General features: G+C 38.6%; 1 protein-coding gene and 1 long non-coding RNA gene across 3 annotated transcripts in view; one reads left to right on the forward strand and one right to left on the reverse strand.

Annotated features, from left to right (window-relative positions):
- The window catches only part of LOC135089295 (uncharacterized), a 23484-nt gene extending 5190 nt beyond the window's left edge, over positions 1-18294 (forward strand). Inside the window, exons 2-5 of the long non-coding RNA XR_010261442.1 lie at positions 9809-10007; positions 13673-13936; positions 14299-14490; positions 15563-18294. This is a non-coding gene — a long non-coding RNA (uncharacterized LOC135089295). The remainder of the gene's footprint in view (positions 1-9808; positions 10008-13672; positions 13937-14298; positions 14491-15562) is intronic.
- LOC135089293 (all trans-polyprenyl-diphosphate synthase PDSS1-like) overlaps positions 7140-25000 on the reverse strand; it is a 64201-nt gene continuing 46340 nt past the window's right edge. Inside the window, exons 3-9 of one of the 2 annotated variants that reach the window (XM_063984795.1) lie at positions 21627-21757; positions 18308-18446; positions 15692-15781; positions 14992-15123; positions 14283-14477; positions 12958-13200; positions 7140-7276 (exon numbers count right to left, since the gene is read on the reverse strand). In XM_063984795.1, coding sequence (XP_063840865.1) covers positions 12979-13200; positions 14283-14477; positions 14992-15123; positions 15692-15781; positions 18308-18446; positions 21627-21757 — 909 coding nt within the window. In that variant the 3' untranslated portion in view covers positions 7140-7276; positions 12958-12978. Of the gene's footprint in view, positions 7277-10709; positions 13201-14282; positions 14478-14991; positions 15124-15691; positions 15782-18307; positions 18447-21626; positions 21758-25000 lie in introns of those variants that run through there. The other variant, XM_063984794.1, reaches the window with a different exon arrangement.

Consider the following 25000-nt stretch of genomic DNA (forward strand, 5'->3'; position numbering starts at 1 on the left):
CAAACAGAACCAGAGAAAGAGAAGAATACTGTGGTGAGTACATCGGTGACAACTTTATCAGAGACTACCACACCGATTCACCATAGTAACCTGTATTTTCCTTCTTGCCTCAATTGTTACCGATTCCTTTGTGATGCAAAGCTTCTGCCTTGGCTTCCGTGTGAGTTGTGAAGCACGGCGCTTCTCAGCTGGCTGACTCACCTGCTGGACCACCCAAGATTTTGAAAGTTAGGGATTATGTAATCTTTATTGTAAATCAAGGCACATGATCGCAACATTCCACAGAGCTCCCAATGTTTCCAGGTGAGGCATTCAGCATGAAGAAGAAAAATAATGACTGACTCACCAGCTTTGCCTGGCGACGAGGCGTCATGACTGGAGTTGTTTCATCAGTTGGATATTATCCTCTCATTGTCATGACTCTGCATCGCTATCGCGGCCGTGAGGAAAAGCCTGCGGTACTGACTGTGTGTGTTTATGACAGAAAAAAAATTAGCAACACAGTAAATTCAGCGTATCAGATCCTGGCGCTAAGTGACACCATTCCTTGACTGATGCAGGACTTCACACACGCCTGACCGCTGCACCATCACGCCTGTGTTTGTACAGAAGAGTTCATGCTTGTGAGTGTTCAGCTGGCTACTTGTGTCCTTTAATATGTATGTCCTTGAATATTCACATGAAAAAATATGAGTTCCTAGGGGGTGGGAGGACCATGTCTGATTTTATATCTGATGTCACAACCAAAAGCTCTCAGACGCTCAGCAGCAGCAGGTGCCTGCGTGTGGGCGCGGAACAGATGCGTCAGCAAAATGCGTTCATAATTAGGGGTGGTCATGAGCGCATTTGAGGAGAGTTTACTGGCATTTGTCTGTGTTTGCCCGTCAAGAACACGCCTCTAGTGAAACCAAACCACGTGCCTATTGCGATGTGTTGAAATACATAATAATGAAGTGTGTGTGTGTGTGTGTGTGTGTGTGTGTGTGTGTGTGTGTGTGTGTGTGCGTGGACGTGCCTGGCCCCGCACAGACTCAACACGTGGCAGCGTTACCGTTGGAATCAATTTAGCGTGACGTCTGTTTATTGGTTTTAGTTTTTACAGTTTCCGTGTTTCGTTTAGCAGCTGCACAAAGGTACGTTATTTTTTTGGCACAGCTCTGTCTTACTGAAATACATACATACATACATACGAGTACATACGTATACTTTGTGTCCTTAAGAAGCTGTTCGTGAGCATACTTACGTGTATATGCAGATGCCTACAACAAACAAAACCGAAAGAATTATGATACGTGAATGAACAGATAAATAAACGAATAGATGAAAAAATGTATAAATGAATGAATGAAAATGAAACGTTGATAAATACGATGAAGAATAAGTGAACTACCTAATCAACAAATGTGCGAAGGCAAATAAAGATAAAACTATAATACTAAAGAATTGCAACTGTAAATGGAATAAAGAACAAATCAATAACAGAATACCAAGGGAAGAAAAAGAAAGCAAAGACGATGGAAGAAAGACACCTGGGTTAGTTGATCACTTTTCTACAATAGGTACGAGAGAGAGAGAGAGAGAGAGAGAGAGAGAGAGAGAGAGAGAGAGAGAGAGAGAGAGAGAGAGAGAGAGAGAGAGAGAGAGAGAACAATATCTAAAACATACATGAAACACATATACATCTTTTCATATTACCGGTAAAAGAAACTTAAAAGAAAATAAAAATCAAACTCATTCATTACCCGGTATACTGGAAAAGAGAAAACGAGAGGAAAAAACACAAAAATAAATCGAATAAATACTGTATTTCGTATTAGATATAATGAATAAAAAAAAAGCGATATTAAAAAGACTAAAACATCATATTTTTCACTGTAGATGCACTTGATAAGAGCGGGGTGGGAGAGAGAAAAATAACTGAAATGGCCATCAAACGATTTTTTTTTTTTTATCTGGTAACGAACACGAGAACAAGTCTGAGTCTGCATTCTTTCCCTACATCCTGTAACTTTCAGAATCTCTGAAGGTGAACTCGAGGTCTGATAATTATCTTTTACTCTCGTAGAATTACTCTGTTTGAGTCTAGTATTATATCAATTCAATGATATTTTCCCTGATGCCTTTTTCATGGATTTTCATCATAACAATAATAACATTGACAATAATAATAACAACACTAATAACAACAACAATCATGCACGTTAATTCCTGATGACGTGCGCTAATGATGAGTTTTGAAACGTTTTCCCGGACCTCCCAAATATGGAAGCTGTAAAAATGACAAGCAGATCCTTTTAATACTGAAAATAAACAAACATGTTTCCACACGACAGGTATTTCTATGCATGCACTCTCCCACACCTTCGTTCCACGTGTCAAGGTGTCCTGGTGTGCGGCCTTGAGATACGCTGCGTCGTAATGCTGTTTCTATCATCGACGGGAGGGGGGAGGTGCTCCAGGCAACAAGGCGTGGGGTAAACACGATTAGATTTTCTTTTTATTTTTTTAACATCACCAAGATTATAAGATATTATTAATTTAACTTTGGGACTTTAAAGTTAAGACGAATTCTTTCACTAACACTCTATAGATTAAAAAGATTATTCATTGACCTATCACTAAGATTGAAAAGATTATTCATTTAACTATCACCAAGATTTAAAATGTTATTCAGTTCACTATCACTAAGATTAAAAAAGATCATTCATTCCACAAACGCACTTGAAGATTAAATAGATAATCCATTTAATAAACACACTTGAAGATTGACATTATCAATTGAAATAACGTACTTTAGGATCAAAAGGTATTAATCTCCTTCAAGTGTGATTTAAAGCCGAGATGACGCTATGAAAAATAAAGGAACTGCGTATGTAAATAGTAAATGAATGTAGTGGTGATGATAGTATGTTCATGATGATGATGATGATGATGAGCGTACTACAACCTTATACCACGGCTACTCTACCTATAATAACTGACATTTAAGTATAGTCTCCTAACAACCACGTACAGTTCTATACAGACCGATGGTTCCCAAACTGCGGGTTGTGAGGAGGAGACAGGCGGCCGTGAAAAAAGTGGGCAATGAAACTACTCCAAGAACAGCGATAGGGACGACAGGTGGAAAAGGGTAAGTTTTAGACAGGGACTCCCAAGCTTCCTTTATTTTCTTATGGCCATATGTTACAGGTCCTTGAAGCCGAGTAAAAGTGTAATTCTGTCAGTCATCCCACCTGTATTGTATTAATTCAGCTGAGTTATCCGTCATAACACTGACCCGCCGACACAAAGACAGTGGGGGGGAGGGGCGGATTGGAGAGGGACGTGCAGATCTGCTAGAGGCAAAACAGGGAGGCGTCGTGTACGATAGACTGGAAGCCACGATCACAGACATACGAGTATGTCATATTGAGTCATATTGAGATAAGTCTACGGTGTGCAGGCTGCGTGTCTCTAGGTCGTATTCTTCAAAAATTCGATATTGTTTCTTGATTACTTTGAATACGTTGTGGTTGAAGCTGTATGGGTTTTTAGTATCGTTTCCATGGTTATATAGTGACAGTTTCCAAGACTTTCCATGGTTATATCGTGACAGTTAGATTTCCAATATTATTTACCTTTCAATATATTTACCTTTCATTCTTATCTATAAATTTGTCTAATCTTTTAAAGTTCCCTATTGACTCAATTCTAATAATCTGAGCTGATTACTGAATCTACTTCTATCTTCTTCTTCTCTCTCTCTCTCTCTCTCTCTCTCTCTCTCTTGAACTCGTTATTTCTAAACCTATCTTATCTATGTATATGTATAGTGAACAAAAAAATACAAGGATAACTATTGTAACCCAAGTAACCTTCGGTCTCTACAAGCTCACATAAGCCACTAGTTCACCACTGCGGTCATGACAAAAGTTAAGACGAGCCGAATGAATTTTAATGCTCATTCGCTTAATATACAGCCTCGGCTTTTTGCGCTACGAATATCATTTTGTTTATATTCTCCATTATGCTAAGTGGTGTGTTAGTTGCGGTTTTATTATGTTTTTTCCTCTAAGGTCATGTATGTTTAATGTGTTTGTGTTCTTTTGTTATTCTTTCCAGTACTTGTTTAACTATCTATTTTTATGTTTATTATTTTTCGCAGCTTCCTTTACCACCTCTTATATTTACAGAAACTTACACGAAAACAAACACGAGAACTTTTTTTTTTCCTTCTTCTACCTGTTTTTACCTTCAACCAACATTTTCATTCTTATTCAATCGATCGACCAATCTTTTCCTTCTCTTTTAATTATCATTATCATATTCATCTGCTGATTTACTTACTCGCTTAATTTATTCATGGTGCGCTTTGTGCTTTTAGGCGTGAGATAGATGGGCCTGTCATTACTATCAGTTTATCACGTCCTCATCACTCAACGAGTTTAGGTTACGTTGCTTCAAACTCTCACTTCACCAGTTGCATCCTCCACTCTCGGCGCGTGCTCTCTCTCTCTCTCTCTCTCTCTCTCTCTCTCTCTCTGAAATGAAGCTACACTCCTCGCACCATTCTCCTTTTGCATTAGTTCATTATCGTTTTTATTTATTTCCTGCCATTAACATAATCCGTCTATATATAGTTTGCAGTGACTTCTAAGATTTTTTTTTTCTTTTCCTGACAATCGGTGGTTGTTTTTCACTTCATATTTTTTTTTCACCTTTCCTAGTTTATTTGCATACTTCTTACCAAAACGTCTAATGAATTCGGTGGTGCATAACCTTTCTTCTTATTCGCTAATATTTTTTTTTCTCATTTGCCATGCTGAGTAAAAATATAGGTAAATAAGTAAACAAACAACAACGACAACAGTAATAATGACAACCTTTGTTTTTCTAGACCCTCCCAGCTTTTCACTACTCTTCTGGTCTTTCAAAAATTTCAATGGACGTTCATAGCAATACTAATGAGATCTTTTATCATTCTTACAATCTTCCTCTTCTAAACCTTGCTTTCTTTTCCCCAATTCTACTACCTGTGCTCTTTTGTACTTTTAATCACCGTTTTTCCATTAAAATTTCCAGTTGTTCTTCAAAATACTTACGCTATTATTATCTCTACATTCACGTTTAGGCATCCTTTCCAAAACTTCCCTTCTCTTCTCTAATCCCACTCTGCGCATTGCAATCTTTTGATTATCAATTTACCACACAACCTAGATAAACTTAGAGGATATCTTCGATATTGCTACACTTATTTCGACCATAATTCCTCTTGCAGATTGGGAAAACAATTGCCTGTATGTCGAGATTCATGAATGTAACCTTTTTATAACCCTCTCTCTCTGAAATTTACACTCCCTTCACCATTTTCCTCCTGCATTAGTTTACATCATTATAGTTTTTTTTTTTTTCATTTACATCCTGTCATTAATATCATTAGCCTACATATTGTCTGCAGTAACTCCTAAGCTTTTTTTTTTTTTTTACTGACAATCGGTAGTTATTTTTATCTTTTTTTCCTCCCCCCATCTGCCATTCTAAGTGGAAGCAAAAAAAAATTCTCCCTTTCTTTCCCACATGTTCCTTGTTGTTCGTTACTCCTGATCTCCGTGATCCCTTGTACTCTTTTGGCTGCACGCCTTGAACCTTTCCAGCTGTACTTGATTTCACCTTCCCTTCCCTGTAGGCTAGTATAATGATGTTCTGTTCCAAGTTTTTCTTGCTACAATGAATCATGTTCCTTTCCCCACCATCCTTGAGAGGCAGACTGCAAGGAAAATAGCAATGATCCCAGGAAGGAGAATGACCATCAGGTAGACTAATGCTATGACTATTGCTAATGGCTGTTGTTGCACTTTCTCTCTGGCCTTGGATTGCTATGTGCAGGTAAGCCTACTGGCTCCTTGCTGCCTCCCATTAACTTTCTTTGTTTCAATGCAAAAAATGTGTATGTACGTGAATAAATAAGTAAATTACTAAACAAAATGAATGTTAAATAAATAAATACATGAAAGTAAATGTTGAAAACAAGTAAATAATATTGGTAGAAGTAATACGTGATGAAAGAATAGGCATGCATATATATATATATATATATATATATATATATATATATATATATATATATATATATATATATATATATATATATATATATATATATATATATATATATATATATATATATATATATATATATATATACTAAACAAGATTAAATAAATATGTAATTAAGTAAATAAATCAAGAGAGAGAGAGAGAGAGAGAGAGAGAGAGAGAGAGAGAGAGAGAGAGAGAGAGAGAGAGAGAGAGAGAGAGAGAGAGAGAGAGAGAGAGAGAGAGAGAGAGTACCAACCACACCTGGCTTCTAATTTTTTTTTTTTTCTTGCACAGCAATCTGGTACCTACTTATCACACACCTTAGTACTCGCCTCATGCAGTACTGTCAGCCACAATGCTCCATGTCCTATTTAGTCTGACCACTTACAATGCTGACCGTGCAATATTCTCTCTCTCTCTCTCTCTCTCTCTCTCTGCCCACCTAACATCTCTGCCCATAAATCTTCTCTAAAAGGTCCTTACTGACTCTGCACAAGCAACCAGATAACAAAGCCTATTCCAGTCATTTATCACCTTATTACAAGACCTTTTATTTTATTTTATTGTATTACTATTCTTTCATGAGCTCTGGTAGACTCCATAACTTCCTGTATTGTGTGGAAGTGTATGTTCTGTCCTGTCTTGCTTTGGTCCCAAGCCTCTTCTCTTTTATAGGGTTTCAAGTCAAGAGGTGAGGGAGTCATAATTCCACATGTGACATATTAAGTGGCCTGTACCTTCACCTGTAGTAATCTCAACATTTCACACTGCAGCACCACATCACAAGCAGGATGGCCTTGAAGTGTGCAATTAGGTGGGGTAGGGATAAAAAATCTCCATTACTATTTGAATCAACCCAAACAAAGTGCTGCAGTGCTCAGACCATCCCCTGACTTGAAGCTAGATATGCGTACCTTACATTTTATCCTTTATCATCATACTCTGCACTTACATCTCAAACCAATGTGGTACAAGAATCATAATATCATATCTCTACTTCCCTGATCTACAAATATTCAAATACCCAAGTCCAGCAATCTACAACTAACCTTTCTATAAAGAGGGACCATATTCCTCCCTGCAGTATTACACTGGGGTCCTTTATCCTACGGTGTGCTCTTCAACTACTATGCCTTCTTTGAATATAGCTGACAACCCTTACTCTTGGCTTCTCATGTTCTTTCAGTTGATGAATCTGCAGATATGAAGGAAAAAGAAAATGTATATAAAGTTAAGAAATGTGAAGGAAATTAAGGAATTCTGAAGAGATATTGGTAAAAGCTGAAATGAAATACATACACTCTTTTGTCTCCAACTCTTATTCTTTATAGATCTATCCATATAGCAGGCCGACATCCCAACAAAAGAGGGTAACCACACACGCACGCACGCACGCATGCACGCACTCGCACACACACACACACACACACACACACACACACACACACACACACACACTTCACCACTAAAAGGTAACAGTCGATGTAAAAGAATATGGCTTTATTAACAATTTCCACAAAATACCACAGAGCTTGCCTGGCCTATTTCAGATACCTGAATGCTTAGGTCAAGGCAGTGAAGTGTTCATTAAATAACTAACAAATATTTCTTTCTACATGTAAGTCTTTATATATAGTATTTCAACTGTACATACAACAACAATGTACTACTCATATATGATCTAATTCATCTAAGCACCTGAATAGAAGTGCAGCATTTCAATTTAATAATCACCAACTTCTTTATTTTTGTCACTGCCAACAGGGTATACCTACACCAGTCAGCAACACCAACACGTCTTACAGTGGAAGACAGTGCTCAATAGCGATCTTTATATTATCGAAGTTAATGTACAGATACTGCATATCATGTTTTGGTGTGTCACAGAATTTTACCTTATGAGGCCTGATCTGATGAACCTTAACTAATAAAATGTTGTCATATGAAATTTCCTGTCAACTACTTCTTTGCTTCCTTACCTACCAACTCAACTCAACTTGTTTTGTTACTTTACACCACTCAATGTCAAGTGCCAAAACTAACAGAGGTGTAATGCTTGACATAAATGTAAATGAGTCACTTAATGGGAAAAGATGAAGTTCATAGATTGCAGTATTAACCTAATTTTACCAAATCAGACAGTGAAAATCAACCACAGTCAATTGATCTGCCAGATTTAGCACTCCCAGCTCAGGAACATGTCAAAATTTCTCACTCACTCATTGCAATATGACATGCTTTACTTGATGGACATACACAACATAATGTTACTGTGCACACAGAATAATCATGAACTTCACTCATATATTTTCTTTTTCTCTTATCCAAATTGTCACATTTTGTGTATGTGATCAGTTCTGTAACATTTTAGATTATTAAAATGCTTCTAACACTGTATCAGGCCATTTTGATTTTGAATCTTTACCAGAATGCTGCCATGATGTATCAAAACCACCACACACACCTGGAGCTCAGTCATTTAACACTGTACATATGTACAACGCAGATGTACAATAATGAAGGGATGTCAAGCAAGACATTCAACTTTATGCCAACAGGTCTTAGTGACCCTATTGCTCTCAAACACTTCTCAATACGTACATTGTATCAAATGTGTATATATAATATATGTACAATAAGTTACTATTATCATATATTTTACAAATATAAATAAGTTATTAAAACATGCATTTATAAATATAAATAATTTTTCTTTCAAGTACACAACACCCCATTCCTTTCCAAGAGAAAGACTGAGTGATCCCCAAGAAGTGTTCCCACAGCTCTGAAAGGTTCATCTGGATTACTAGTTAGCCAGACCAAGCCCTGTGGCAGTTAGCAAAGTGTGCACTAGTCCCACAACCTCTACAAAGGCATCTCTAAGAAAAATAAACTCTGTTTTCAAAACAGAGATACAATCTAAAATTGTTGCCATATTACATGGAATGCTGGAATATCACTGCAACTATCTGGAGCACAGCATGATAATCCAGTTACTTATAAGACTTAACTATAATGAGAAAAGTGTAAACCAATAATTAAAAATAACTTACAACCTCTCCCATTGCAGGTATGCTAGTGTACATATGTACATTTTAGATTAAACATGGCAGTATTGGCAACAATCAGACAGTACCAGAATAATGGTGTGGGGTGTGGAGGGGGCTGCATGGATGAGTCCTTCACACTTGTAGCCAAGCACAGGTTCCCCAGACACTCACAGACTCGCCCAAATGCACCAATGCCTTAACTCATACTAAACTGCATATACTGTTTAATTTCCCTAGGCATATATATTAGAACTATACATACACTAATCGTTACAATTAATACACATACCTGTTCTGGTTATCCTAGCATGTTACTCCACCACATTTGGGAAACGGCAAGTTGTACGAGGGTGTAAGGCAGAGCATCTGATGTGGATTGCTTATATCTGGTTTTATCTATTGTATTCTGCAATGTTAGTTTGTTATCATTCTCTAAAAATCTTAAAAATGCCATAATTTCCTTACATTGTATGAATGCGTGTGCATAAATCATGTCGAAAATAAAGTTTTACCTCAATAAATGAATAATGATAACTAGATATGTGTTAGACATTCATCTTTTTCAGCCAAGTAATAAACAGTATTCTCTATATGACTGAAAATTAAAACCTTTTACAAGAAAATCTGGCTTCTTCAAATTAATATGTATTTTTAGGCAATGAAAAAATTATTTCCAGAATTACTACGCCACACCACAACACAATGCAAAAAATGATGATGGGACCGGTGTTGGCCACAAGTCTCACCTATTTTGAGCAACAGAACAGCAGGTGGTTGCACACAGTCCAGACACTGGCTGGCTCTCCAACTCTGACTTCACACCCACCACTCAGCTAACTAACACACTACTTATACAACAGCTGCTCTGTTAATTAGGTGAGTGGTGATACACTGAATTATACTTTTTATGAACTAAATGTTAAGTCTTTAAGCTTTAAGCTATTGTCATTGTGTTCTACAGTCACAATTAAATGCTTTCTTAAAAATCAATTAATTTCCATCAATACATAAGAATATAATATGTAAAAAAAAAATATCACTGCAGCCCACCAGTATTGTTACAAACTATTTTACAATAACTTTTTAACAAGGTTTGTCATATGATGCATCATTATTATATACTCATGTATTTGAACAAGAAGCAGGCAGGCAGCAGTCCACAAGGCATCTCAGATTGTGCTCTAAGTAAAATAATTTTGTTGTTAATCACAAAAACTGAATTAATGAGAAAGCTGTGGAGTTGTACTACTGTTAGTTAATTACATATATAAGATGGTGTACTATGTAAAATTAAATGTCCTAACTTAGGGAGTTCATCTTTATATGTAAGTAATTTTGCGGTTATATATATATATATATATATATATATATATATATATATATATATATATATATATATATATATATATATATATATATATATATATATATATATATATATATATATATATACAGTACATATACACTGCAACATTTTGTTTTACTGAACAGTGTTCCACACAAAGTAGAAAAGTATAACTTTGTTTATGTGTAATGTACTTCATGTAAAAGCAAATCCATGTGTGAAAGACAAACATATTTCTGTCTTCAAGATTATATTATTAAATTCATTAAGTTGTGCATAATGTAAAAAAAAATTAAAAAGTATAATAATAAAAAATAGTAAATAACAATAATAATTATAAATAAATAAATGCATTATAAAAACAGAAAAAAATTGAAAGTTCAGTTTAAACACTTTAAAACACAAATTATAAAAAGATATTACAAACTGTACAAAAAGTTGTTTACACTGTTTTACTCAGTTAAGCAGTTTTACCACCTCAATTAAAAATGAGGGGAAGAGAGGTAGTTCATTTAAGAAGGGCAGTGTTCACATAACATAACAACTAACTTCCTGGAATATTTGGTCAGAGAAGTGACTTTCACCATTGCTACCAACAATTGCTTCTACATATCATCAACTGGAGAAATGCAGGCAACATATTCATACTGCAGAGCCAAACAACTGTTAAACTAATGATAACTTCCAATTTGAAGACATTATATTTTCTATTCTGATGACTTCTCTTATGGTTGGTTTTGTTTTTCCTGAATGGATGCTTTCTCTCAACTCTCTTCACCACAAGCACATTACAACACAACTCACAGGAATCTCTTTGGGCAAACTTCAAACAGATCCACTTGCTAACAATGCACTTGTCAACTCCTACACCTGTCTGGAAGGAGACACACACACACACACACACACACACACACACACACACACACACACACACACACACACACACACACACACACACACACACACACACACACAAATGCTTATGATGGAGAGAGAGAGAGAGAGAGAGAGAGAGAGAGAGAGAGAGAGAGAGAGAGAGAGAGAGAGAGAGAGAGAGAGAGAGAGAGAGAGAGAGAGAGAGAGAGAGAGAGAGAGAGAGAGAGAGAGAGAGAGAGAGAGAGAGAGAATAAAGAAATTAATATGTGTATGACTCCTGCCTCACACAGGACACAAGGCTACTTGAAATCTGGGTTTCCACAGTTTACCTTCCCAAAGTTTCTCCAGGCACCAATTTATTGATCATCCTGAAGGGAGGAGGAACAGCTGGAGAATCTGCCCCAGCCTGGATTCAAACCAGGCACTCAAACAACAATAATTTAGGGTTGAGAAGAAATAAGAAAATCCTCTGAATTTCAGAAATTAGTGTTTCACATTATGATGCAACACTGATGTTCTACAATCCTTCATCTTCCTTTCCTTGACTTTACTGTATAGCTGCTTGTCCTCATTTGCTAGAGAGCTTGTTTGTTTGCTTTTTCAGCACTGAAACTGCAGGTTCTGTTTTCTCTATTTCAAATCATAGGTGCTTGTCCTCGTCTGGCAACAAGCTTTCTTTTTATTTGTAAGTAGGTATGTGTTGGAAGGAAGCCTGTCAGTCCCTGGCACCACTGTGGCTGCAGCACCTCTAAGGCACACAGCAGCTGCCCTGCACACCACCACCACTACCAGCCAAGACTTTAGCCTACACAAAGCCATACATCTGTACTTACAGTTGTCAATTATGTAATATAAAATAACAAAAAAAGTATTTACAGCATCGTCACTAAAATACTTACAAAATAACTACGTACACGACCCAAGACCACGCAGGTACAAAGAAATATTAAAAAAAAGTATCGCAGGAAAGGAAACAAATTAAGCAGTGCACACGTTCTCTGTGCCTGTCTGGCCTTAGTTTAGTTACATGTTGGTATAAAGGCAGTCACTGCAACACTACCTGGCATGTAAGGGTGACACCTGCAGTACATGCTGCAGTCCAGCTGCTATGCTCCGGCTGACCAGCCATCACTGATTTTAGTAGCATGGCCAGAACCCAGACCCAAGAAATATTCAAACCGTTGTTTTTTGTGACAAATGAACAGTAATTTTTTGCAATAAACTGCATTGAGATAAATGCCTCACATACACCTAATGTAGTTATATAAATATATATAAGTTAAATAAATGCATGTGTATGTATGTACTGATCAGAATTCATACATTGTCAGGCTGTACATTTTCTACATACAGTTATAAAAATACATTCAAGGGACTGTGAAAAAATTCTTTGAAATGTATGAGATACCATTATGCTGAGTATGAAGAAGTAATTCAAGATAATGAAATTCTGACAGTTTTATGAACAATAACCTGCAGTGGTCATACTTACCTTGCATTTATTAGAAAAGTACCACCTTTAGTAACAAGGAATTGAGATATCTTGAAGTTGTGAAATATACAAACTATAACGAGATACAATATGGGTCGGTAGCACAGCCTCACCTGCACTGGGCCAGGTATGTACTATTTGATGCGGTTGAGTACTTTGTCTGTTATGGTGATGAGAGCTTTCTGTTCCTCTGAGGGCTTCAAGGTGCTGATGACCTTAATGGCTTCCTGGCAGTGCTGGCGAGCCAAGAACTGTGTCTGCTCCAACCCGTCACTCTTGTGCACCAGTTCAAAGGCTTTCTGAACATCACCGGGCTCCTGGAACCTCCGCATTATCATTGGGTTCAGCTCCGGGAACTGCAACACAGGGCAACAATGTTAGGCTGAGCTACATCAATGGAAACAGCAATGATCAGGTTTTAATTTTACCTTTCAATATGCTATCCTTTGATATTTCCTATGTCTGAGCCACAAGGGTGTGTCTATAGAGAATAATACCTATGGCAAGACCTGAAATTGTGCCCAAGCATCTAACAACCATCTTTTAGAGGACTTTCCTGTAACATCTGCACAGTGGTGCCTTCCTTCAAGTAACTGGATATTAAGGGTACATGCCATACGCACCATACCCAAGATATACCACTGCTGGGCTAAGTGAGACTCTGAAGTGACTGATGACTGATCCACCTAGTAACAATTCTTCTGTCAAACCAGTGCAGGAAGAATTGCTGCTTGTATAAAAGCAGATCATAATATCTATCCAGAATATAAACTTGTGCAAATTTTAATAATTTAGTTAAACTGTTAATTCCAAAACATTTTTTTCCAGATACAAGAGGCTATGATTATCAATAAGTGGCTGAGATTATGGCATCACTTCACTCACTCAATCACTAACCCTATTCTTAAGGACTACTGACCAAGGCTCCACACAGACACCCTTTCCTTTTGAAAAAGATCAATGCTCCTGACATGAGGTTTGTGAGCATCCTTTGGTTTTCACTGAGGATTCTCTTATGACCCCAGGACCACGATGAACCTCTGGGCAGCACTACATGCTACATGATCATATCATGGCATTCATACTATAAAGGTGAGAGAACTGAGTTCAGTCTTGCAAGAATGCCAGAGATATTGAATATGCCTACTCATATAATGTCCTCTGATTCAGTAGAAGGTAGTTTATTACTATATACTATAAAACTTTATAATTTCCTATTTTTGGTTGCATATTTCAAAATCAACAATATGATAACTGATGTGTAGTCCAAAAAACTGCAACACTACTCATCAACTTCCTCATTTGTTGTTTTTAAAATCTACCACATGAAACACTCCATCATACAATTTTTCTTGAATACTCAAACCCCAAGTGAAAGTCACATGTACAGGATATGTATAAATACATAACACGTTTGTATACATTTGCACACACATACCTTTTCACATGCAAAGAGCACGGGTGCAGTGGCCAGGCCCAGCTTGAGGTCAGCTGCCGTGGGCTTCCCCATTGTGCTGGAGGAAGACACAAAGTCCAGCAGGTCATCCACTAGCTGGAAGGCGATGCCCACATTACGGCCATACTGGAAGGCCACCTCCTGCAGGCTGTCATCTGCTCCAGACAGGATGGCCACCTGCAAACACAAGGTACATTAAAAATCAACATTAAAAGCCTTTCTTGTGTGCATGTAGGCAAAAGAAAAGATCACTGCCACTATCATCACAAGATATGGTCTCTGGCAGGACTCATTTCACTGTCATTTTGAAGGGAGCCACTAATTATTCAAATATGGATTCTGGTCCAATATAATATAATACTAGAAATATAACTCCATAAACACACAACACAAAAAAGTAAACAATACTTCCCTGACATCACCTATCCAAGTCCCTCATTCCCTCAATGGTCATTCCTACAACCTTAAACATTCCACTTCAGACCTCTACATTTTCCCTTCCTCATCGTTTCCATGTGCTTGAACTAATTCCTACATAGCCAGTGCCTTAATTTTTTTCCAACATTTTAATTTCTCCTAATCAAACCTCATGCCAAGTTTTTAAGCAATGTTTTTTAAGACAAATTTGCACATTCCATTAAAGTTTCCCCATATTTTTTGCTCGTTTGTTTATCACAGCAGGTAAACTTACGGCCTTGCAGCTGTATGCTATGAGAGAGGCAGTCTTCTTGAATGTCTTTTTGAGGTAATGAGCAAACCTCTCATTCTCATTTTCTTTTGATCCCAGTTGCATGAACTCCCCCTGCACCAAGTCACTCAGAACCTGTAATAAAAGAATTGGTCAGGTATCCATCTAGTGTCTAAGTGACAAAGCTAAAGATGCACAAAGCTTAAATCTTTGCATTGGTGTGGTTTCTCAAGCTTGATGTTTTAGTCTAGTGCAAGTTTTGAAACACATCACTAACAACACAATCCAAATGTTAAAGTGCCTGCAGTTTTGTTGTCAAATGAAGGAACGAGTGTCATACTGTCATTAGCAGTCAAACAGTCAATACATAAACCAGACTCACAACTCAACACTGATAAACTCTACACAAGCAAGAATTAGTTCCACATACTACTATTTTACTTTTTTCTCTCATAAAGTACTCTGCACTACAATAGTACAAGATACCAATGTTATACTACAATGAAAAGTAATTAGCATACTTCATCCGAAAGAAGAATCAGATGAGTCATTACTAATTGACATACAATTACAGAGGTATTGCATAAGAGGCTCCATGAATGAGGACTGCACCAACACCAGCCATCCCCCACCACCACACCGAGAGTACCAGAGCAAGACTGGCTGACCAGACCACCCTGCCTAGGTCAAGACACTGACTGACCTGTGAGAGGACCACGATGACCTCCTCATTGCGTATCCTGGCCAGCATGGTGGAGGCCACGGACAGGATGTAGTCTCCTGCCATCACCGCCTGCGGGACACCAAATAAACATCATCCATTCATTCTTATCATGGTTTCCGTTAGTATACAACTCATACTGGAAGGATACTATGGCTCTCTTTAGTTGTACATAAGGCTGCTGCATGAACCATGAAGGTGCTCTGGTTGCTCACATGCACTGTTCAGTTTCTAGTGCCAATATTGAAGTATTAATGTATATATAATTTCTCTATTAGTTATTGTCACCATCATACACAAGCTTCACCAGGATCTCAGCAGTATTCCTGAAGGAAAAATGCAATAAGTCTTGCATGCAATTATTATGACTTACGTACCTATGTACAGTATACGTAATGTATATAGATTCTACCTGTGAAAGTTGGTCAAGTATACTTATGATCTGGTACACTACCCGTTACTGTAACTATAAGCATGTATTTTTCCTGCCAAAATCTCGTATTGAGTACAACACAGTATGCTGCTAGACTCATAAATACTGAAAGGAATCTGCATTAAGACAACCTTGAGGAAAACAATTAGGAAATGACACGGTATGCAAGGAGCGGCTCAGCACCACCGCTCAGTTGTGGATCGGCACCCTCATCTCGTCTGCGATATCCTTGGAAATAATTGCTCCCACATAATAGTGAAGGTGTTTGGTGGATGACATCAGTCGGGGAGTGGCACATACTATATCTCAATCCTTTATTCCATTGTTCCTCTTCGCCAAGTACTGCAAAACTGGTCGGGTACTTGGCCTCCTCTTCCTTCACCGGATCTTCTTGGCCATTATTGTTGCTATTAGTTATCATCAAAAAATTTGGGCCTCTCCGCATCTCAATACGACACGGTCTGATATGAGTCACAAGAAGTCATAATAACGTAACACAAGGCATATGGACGCTTTCGCATAGTCACTGTTCGTAATGGTGACGTGAAAGACTTCTTTCTGTCATCGTCTTCCGTATTCAACACCTCTGAACAAATTGCTTGCATACACCATGACGAGGCTTCACCTAACATCCTCTGGCATTGTTATATTGTTAAAGTGACTACTCTTGGTGTGAAGGAGCCGCTGAAACCCACAAAGCCTCGTAGCGTTAACATCCGGGAAAAACACACACACACACACACACACACACACTTACGTTTCCCTGTGTCACTCTGGCTCTCACATCACACAGGTAAGGCAAAGGCTGCCCTATATTTCGTGACAGGGTGAAGGTGGTGGTTGAAAAACGTGATAATCTGGCCACGGGAGGGGAAAAATTGAGTGATGGCACGTTATTGCGTCATGCGGCCTTTCGCGGGGTACAGGGGTGGGCTCTCTCTCTCTCTCTCTCTCTCTCTCTCTCTCTCTCTCTCTCTCTCTCTCTCTCTCCATTTATGATACGCTGATTACAACTTATTTACAATACTTCTAAACTTTCAGACAAAACCATCACGTCACAACTCCATCCACGGAAGATAAAAATACATTCATGACTCAAACTAATCTTTACCAAGCCTTCCCCATTTACCACCATCCCGCCCTCCACTCTCCATTCCCTGCCTCACCTCTACAAATTAGCTATATTATTTCTAAACTTCCAGGCAAAACCATCACTTCACAGCTCCATCCATGGAAGATAAAAACGGACATGACTCCGGCCAAACTTCATAGCCTCACCCGCCCTACGCTTCTCCCTCTCCCTGGTTCACCACGTCCCCAGCGGATAAGCATTCAGCTCCACAAAGGCCATATAACGCCCACTGAACCGGACTTGCTCTACTGGAAGGGAAAAGCGTGAAAGGCCCGCCGCCCGCATCCGGCAGAGAGAGAGAGAGAGAGAGAGAGAGAGAGAGGGAGTGGGCGGATTCTCCTTTCATGGGGTTGCATTCGTTAAGATTCTAAGATAGGATTAAAATCTAACTGTTGAATCTACGTACGTTAGTTATGGTTAGTTCCGGATGCTACATGCGGGAGTTATTTTCCGGAGTAATTTTCGTCTCACTTTCCCCGCGTGAAGTAATAAGCTCTGCCAAGTCCTCTCTCTCTCTCTCTCTCTCTCTCTCTCTCTCTCTCTCTCTCTCTCTCTCAAGAACGCGCTTACTTGATTTCTAGATAAGAATAAAGTTTACAAAAAAAAGTATAAGAAATATCTAAAGGAAATGAACACAACTATAAGTATGGTAGTATGGAAATAACAGAAAGAGGTACGGACAGACTGTTGTAAGCAAAAGTATTATCGGAGACTCCGTGAGGAAGAAAACGGAGTTTGCGTGTCAGTAAAGAGAGAGAGAAAGAGACATATTTACCAAGCGGAAAAACGATAAAAGGCTGACTAACGAATTGACTGAATGATTGATTCATTGGTATTTTGGTCCCATAACAACACAGTAACAGTAGCTCTATGTATGTGTATGTGTGTGTATTTACACTTACATGAGACACACCATTCATTCTACGCAATATTCACTCATGGAGGTTTTGTAGAGCGCCTTTCTTTGGTGGAATGAAGCTTACTCACTAAGCAGTAAACATCAACAGAGCGCCATAATAGGGAGGGGCCTCACCTTGCGCTGCCCATAGAGGTTGTTGACAGAGGGCTTGCCGCGGCGGGTATCCGAGGCATCCAGCACATCGTCGTGGACCAGGGACGCCGTGTGCAGCATCTCCGTCACCTTCGCCACCTGCCACTGGGTGTTGAACAATCTGAAACACGACGCGAGGAATAACAACAAAGGAAAATAAGTGAAGCTGCAAGAAGCCATCAGACCTACACGTGGCAGTCCAAGTGCGCAACATATCTACCTATTTCCACCTACCATGCTCATCCATGAATTTGTCTGATCTTTTAAAGCTCCCCAGTGACTCAACACCAACAACCAGAATGTAGGGATGGACAGAGGAACAGAAAAAAAAAAAAAAAAGTAGTTGTCAGGTTCTATAAGGAGACTGTCAGCAGATCAAAGTACGCGAGACTGAAGGAAAGAGAACTGAATGCAGCTGTTGAATAATCTGAATGAGCTCTGGCCACGACTGAACCACTGCGACCGCTAAACAAAACAGAGCGTCAGACAGAGTTAGGATGGTACAGATCAAGATAAAATTTAACGTTACATATCAAATTCGAACGTAAACAAGTCAGTACATCTGGTGAACAGCGAGAGGCAGTTAAGCAAGAAGTTTAAAAGAGGACAAAAAAACAATACCCATATAGCGGTCAGAATTGTGAGTGGTCTGATCAGTAAAAGTTCAGATCTAATACCCACTTAACTCTACCTAACCTCCATGTCTATCACTTATCCTTAGAGAAGAAATGGAAGAGGAGGAGGAGGAGGAGGAGGAGGAGGAGGAGGAGGAGGAGGAGGAGGAGGAGGAGGAGGAGGAGGAGGAGGAGAAGAGAAGAAGAAGAAGAAGAAGAAGAAGAAGAAGAAGAGAAGAAGAAGAAGAAGAAGAAGAAGAAGAAGAAGAAGAAGAAGAAGAAGAAGAAGAAGAAGAAGAAGAAGAAGAAGAAGAAGAAGAAGAAGAAGAAGAAGAAGAAGAAGAAGAAGAAGAAGAAGAAGAAGAAGAAGAAGAAGAAGAAGAAGATTAAATAAAAAAAAGAAGAAGGAGAAGCAGGAGATAACACTGATGACAGGTTCAGGTAACACGCGGGTCAGGATGCGGCAAGTCACCTTCCGATGACCCGCTTGAAGGTCACAAGAGAAAGTTCGCGCTCCAGGACTTCCCAGAATCTTCCTTTCCCTCTGCTCGGAGAGAACGGAAGTGGTTGCATTCTTGGGAGACACGGACCTTTCGTCTTATGAGAGCTTTGGTACGCCAGGTTGCTACTTATTTTTTTCCTTTTTCGTTTTGATGTGTAAAGGAAAGCTGACCAAGTGGTAAGCACGAAATGAATCTATAAATGATGAAATAATAATAATAATACCAGCAAGAACCACAACAGCAATAATAACTCACTTAATTGACGGTTTATTTAGATTAGATACACAAGTCTTCGGTTTCTTCACATTTTGCACTTAAAAAGAATGAAATCGCGCCACTTACACGGTCTTCTCGAACCCCGGGAGTTCTCCATATAAATAAAAGTCTCGTTGGGAGCAAAATTACACAGAAGTTTCTCTCTCTCTCTCTCTCTCTCTCTCTCTCTCTCTCTCTCTCTCTCTCTCTCTCTCTCTCTCTCTCTCTCTCTCTCTCTCTCTCTCTCTCTCTCTCTCTCTCTCTCTCTCTCTCTCTCTCTCTCTCCAGAAGAAAACGGAATGATAAGTATAATGAAAAGTAAAAATCTGAACTCCACAAATTAAAGAAGTGATGAGCTTAAGGAAAAAGAAAAATGAGGAACAAGTGCTGTAATACAAAAAAAAATAAATAAAAATAATAAATAAATAAATAAACACAAACAACACACAAACATACACACAAAAAGAGCAAGAATTAGATGACATAAGCCAAACACAAGTCATAAACATAAAAAAAAGAAGAATCAGTAAAAACTTGAACAATATAAATAGAAAAAAAAGTGGAGTACATTGAAAAAAAAGAAAGAAAATAAACAAAAGTGGTATAACGACACCATAAACGAAGGTAACTGAGATAAAGAAGGAGGCTGAGGCGGAGCTGGGGGGGGTGAGGGGTGAGGGGTGAGGTGTGTGTGTGTGTGTGTGTGTGTGTGTGTGTGTGTGTGTGTGTGTGTGTGTGTGTGTGTGTGTGTGTGTGTGTGTGTGTGTGTGTGTGTGTGTGTGTGTGTGTGTGTGTGTGTGTGTGTGTGTGTCAAGCGGTCAGGCAGGTTGGAAGGTTAGCAGGTGGCGCAGGGGAACCTTCAAGGCCACCAGTAAAAGTTATTCCTTCAAATCAAACAGTATTTCTTCCTGTCTTCATTCATCTTCTTTTTCTAATTTTCTCCTTCCTTCTGTTTCTACCTACCTCCTTCCTTTCATCCATTCCTTCGTTCCCTCGTGGCTTTCACTTTCCCTCCTTCTTCAAATCACTAAGAATTTCCTCTCTTCTCTTCATCTATTCCTCTTTTCCTTTCTCATCCTCTTTCTTTTATTTTCGTGTTGTAACTTTATATCACCACTAATTTCTCTCTTTCTCTTGATCTCTCCCTTTCGTCCGCTTTCCCTTATTTCTTTCTTTCATTCTTATCTGCATTCCTGCCATCCCTCTGTTTATCTAACCTTTCCTCTCTTCGTCCTTCTATTCCTACTTCAATCCTTGCCATCCTTCTCCATATCAAACAATCTTTTTTTTAATCTCTCTCTCTCTCTCTCTCTCTCTCTCTCTCTCTCTCTCTCTCTCTCTCTCTCTCTCTCTCTCTCTCTCTCTCTCTCTCTCTCTCTCCTGTGTCTCACCATTCCTGCGTTCATTTTTCCTTCACTTTCTCCCTCCATTCCAAGGTCTATCCTCGCCATCGTTCCAAATCTCCCTTTCCCTTTTCCCTTCATCCCTTCCCTGCCTCCTCTTTCTTTTCATTTGTACCTCCAGCCTTGTCATCCTTCACCACTGTCCCTTAACTTAACCCCTCCCTCCATCTGCCCCTCTTCCCTCTTGCCCTGTCTGTTCCTCTGTCCCTTCAAATTTTATCTCTAAGTTGGTAGGTTAAGGAAATAAAAGTGATTTAATACCTTCCTTCTATCAGTCTCCCTCTCATTTTACTCTCTCTTCCTCCACCTTTCCTTTTAAATCTTATATTTTTGTCGTTTTTTTGTGTTACGTCAGGTTAAATTACGTCAAGTTAGGTTAGGTTAACTCTCTTCAAGCAGACATGTTAAGGAAATGGAATTGAACTAATACAACTACAGTAAAGAAAGAAAAGCGAATTAAATTAAAGAAGATCACTTGTGTTTTGCAGGAGAAGGAGTATGAGGGGAATGTTGCTCGTATTCTCACCTGTCCTCGTCGTGCAGGTGTGTGTTGATGGCCCGGGACATGAGCACAGTGATGAGTGGACGCACCGCCTTCCCCTGCCCGTCGAAGTAGTATTTGGCGATCTCCTGAAGCTCAAACTGAGACTCCAGCTCCTGAGGAAACAGTGACAGCACGGTCAGAGAAATGCTCGCAGTAAAATGGAGGAAAAAAATGGTTAGCTAAAACTGCATAAATCAACGAAAGAAAATAATTGGCTCTGGATCAAAATGAAAACGAGAAAATGAATTAAGACAAACAAAACAAACTGGAAAAAAAAAACGGTGCAGGAAAATAAAGGAAATCAATAAAAAGTATTCATAAATTTTCACTTTAATTTTCACGTGATTTCCTCCACCTATCTTCTCTCTTATGGCATCTCCTCACTAATTCACGAGAGAGAGAGAGAGAGAGAGAGAGAGAGAGAGAGAGAGAGAGAGAGAGAGAGAGAGAGAGAGAGAGAGAGAGAGAGAGAGAGAGAGAGAGAGAGAGAGAGAGAGAGAGAGAGAGAGAGAGAGAGAGAGAGAGAGAGAGAGAATGTAGATAAAATAAACGAATATGATAATGCAAAATAAAAGAACAATCAGTCATCCATTAAGGGTAAAAATGGATTAGTCTTTGCTCAAAAAAAAAAGAAGTTACATTTGCTCTTTTCTTTACAGTGACTAGTTATACGTGACGTGTGGTAAAACTCTGGAACTTCCTGCCTGCTTCTGTATTTCCTCTTGTTTTTTTTTATTTTAACGGTATCAAGAGGGAGGTTTAAAGGGTCATGCTCAAAATTTGGGTAACACCTTTGACTATACGAGTACCTTCATACAGCGCTTTTTTGTTGCCCTAAGCCAGAATCTCCTGTTATACAAAAATACACTTGAATCATAAAATAAACAAATAACTATGAAAGAAAATGATAAATACTAATAAGACAGCATCACAGTAACCAGCCATCCGTTCCAGCATCTGACGGAGGACCAAGCATGTGAGAGAGCAGTGCACACGAGGGACGCCGCACTATCAGGAAGGCAGCACACGTCACCTGCGCCTCCATAGGTCCCCCGGGCGCTTCCTGTGGTCACGCCAGCGGCAGGAAGAGCCAGCAGACCCTTCTACCCCATAGGCAACACATACACACACACACACACACACACACACACACACACACACACACACACACACACACACACACACACACACACATTAAGACTAACGTGTGGGTATAAATTATTTGCACTAAGCTTTTTCGCCATTCGCATTAGTGGAAGGAACCGCAAGAACTGCACCTTAATAAATACACAGATACGAACTTAACAAAAAAAGTAAGTAAACAAATAAATAAATATATAAATAAACAAATCCGTCATTCGTTTTTGATCGACTGCGACAGGGAATTAAGGAAAAAGTTATATAATTTTGTTTCCAGATTAGAAAAGGGGAAAAAAAACCTGCTTATTTTTTCTCTGGTTTCACTTTCTCACCGACTGATATTAGTAGTGATGTTTACACAGTTAGTTTTTAGCTTAATTGTATGATTATTCTATTTTCCCATCCTTGAGTAATTTTTAAACTAATACTGATCTTGGAACCTCGAGTAGTAAGTCAGGTGTGTGTGTGTGTGTGTGTGTGTGTGTGTGTGTGTGTGTGTGTGTGTGTGTGTGTGTGTGTGTGTGTGTGTACCCTCTCCCCCTGCCTCCCGTCATTCCTCACCCGCCAATCGGGTCATGTATGCTTTCATCACTCCATACACACACACACACACACACACACACACACACATACACACCCTCACGTTACGTACAATGAAATGCACCTTCGAGTCACTGTCTGTGTAAGCCATTGCGTCACTTCTAGGTCAGTCAATCCACTGTACTTTCGTCACTCGCATGTTTGTGGACATAAGTACATATATTACCACTAATTTCCGCAAAGCTGTACTCATTTTTTTTTTTTTTCGTCACCGTTATCATGTAAGTCGTGTTAAACTTTCCCTTAAGGTTTTCGTGAGTGTTTTTCCCCCAATGATAATACAAATCCCGGTTAGCACTTTTACTGTTGTAATCATTCTTTGCTAACATTGAGAACACTGTAAAAAAAAAATGTTTGAATAGACACACACAGAAAAAGAGAAGGAATGGTAGATTTCTTTCGTCTATTCAACGTTACATAACTACTAATATGACTAGTACAAAACCAGATGTAGAAAAAATTTGTCTAGGCTACAGAACTATGTATTTATGTGACTGTAGCACGAAACGAGATGCATAAAGTTTGTCTAAGTTACAGAACTGCGTATTCAAGAGACTGTAGTGCAAAAAAGATTTCTAAAAGATTTAAAGTGATCTTGGGAAAACTGTACTGCAGCAAAAGAGTTAATCCATCGCTAGAATTAAGAAACTGTTCTTGTAAATCTTGATAGTTGTAAAAGAGAATGTTACTTGTAGTCGAAATAGGACGAATAACCCTTTAACAGCAAGTCATTCTTTCCCATAATCATCTACAACATTAAAAAGACTTATTTTCCGTACTAGTCTCTTGAATATGGACTTCTGTAGCTTTGTAAATATTAAATTAACCTATCATTACTTACTTTTATATATTCATGTAAAAAATGTATTATCGTGATCTCAATGCTAACGAAAGACGCATTAAACTAGAAGAGAAACTGAAGGAAAATACAATCGAATACTTTCCTACAACTACATAAAAGCAACCATCATTACCTGGCAAACAAGAATCTCACCTGCGCCTTCACGAAAGTACAGGTAAAAAAAAATCTTATGAGAGAAAAAAAATTAGAAATGTGGCTTAGGAGGAACGTAACTATTGAATGCTTGTCAACACCTGCACGAAAACAATTACCTTCCCTTACCTGCCCAAGTCATACCTGCGCCTACACGAAAGTACCAGAAGAAACTGCTAAAAAAGAAGAAGAAGAAGAAGAAGAAGAAGAAGAAACGTGACTTGTGAAAAAAAAAGAACTAAAGGATGCTTGTCAACGCCTGCATGGAAGCATCACCTTTACCTAGCCAACAAGTGTACAGATACAGAAAACATTAGACGGGAAAAAAAGAGTAAATAAAACGATAAATAAAGAAAATCAAATAAAAAATAACAAAACTCTCACTCAGAACTACTTAAAAACTCAAACTTACAGGTATAAAAGATCTCCCTTTATATTTAATAGTAATCCTACCTGACCCACGACGAAAATATAAACACAGCTACACAACTACACAACATCACCAAAACTTTCACTTAGATGAACACGAAGAAGAAGAAGAAGAAGAAGAAGAAGAAGAAGAAGAAGAAGAAGAAGAAGAAGAAGAAACTTTCGAATGCCTAAAAATATGTACACATTAAAC

This window comes from Scylla paramamosain, chromosome 32 (assembly GCF_035594125.1).
Source record: "Scylla paramamosain isolate STU-SP2022 chromosome 32, ASM3559412v1, whole genome shotgun sequence".
In the NCBI taxonomy this organism is placed as follows: domain Eukaryota; kingdom Metazoa; phylum Arthropoda; class Malacostraca; order Decapoda; family Portunidae; genus Scylla; species Scylla paramamosain.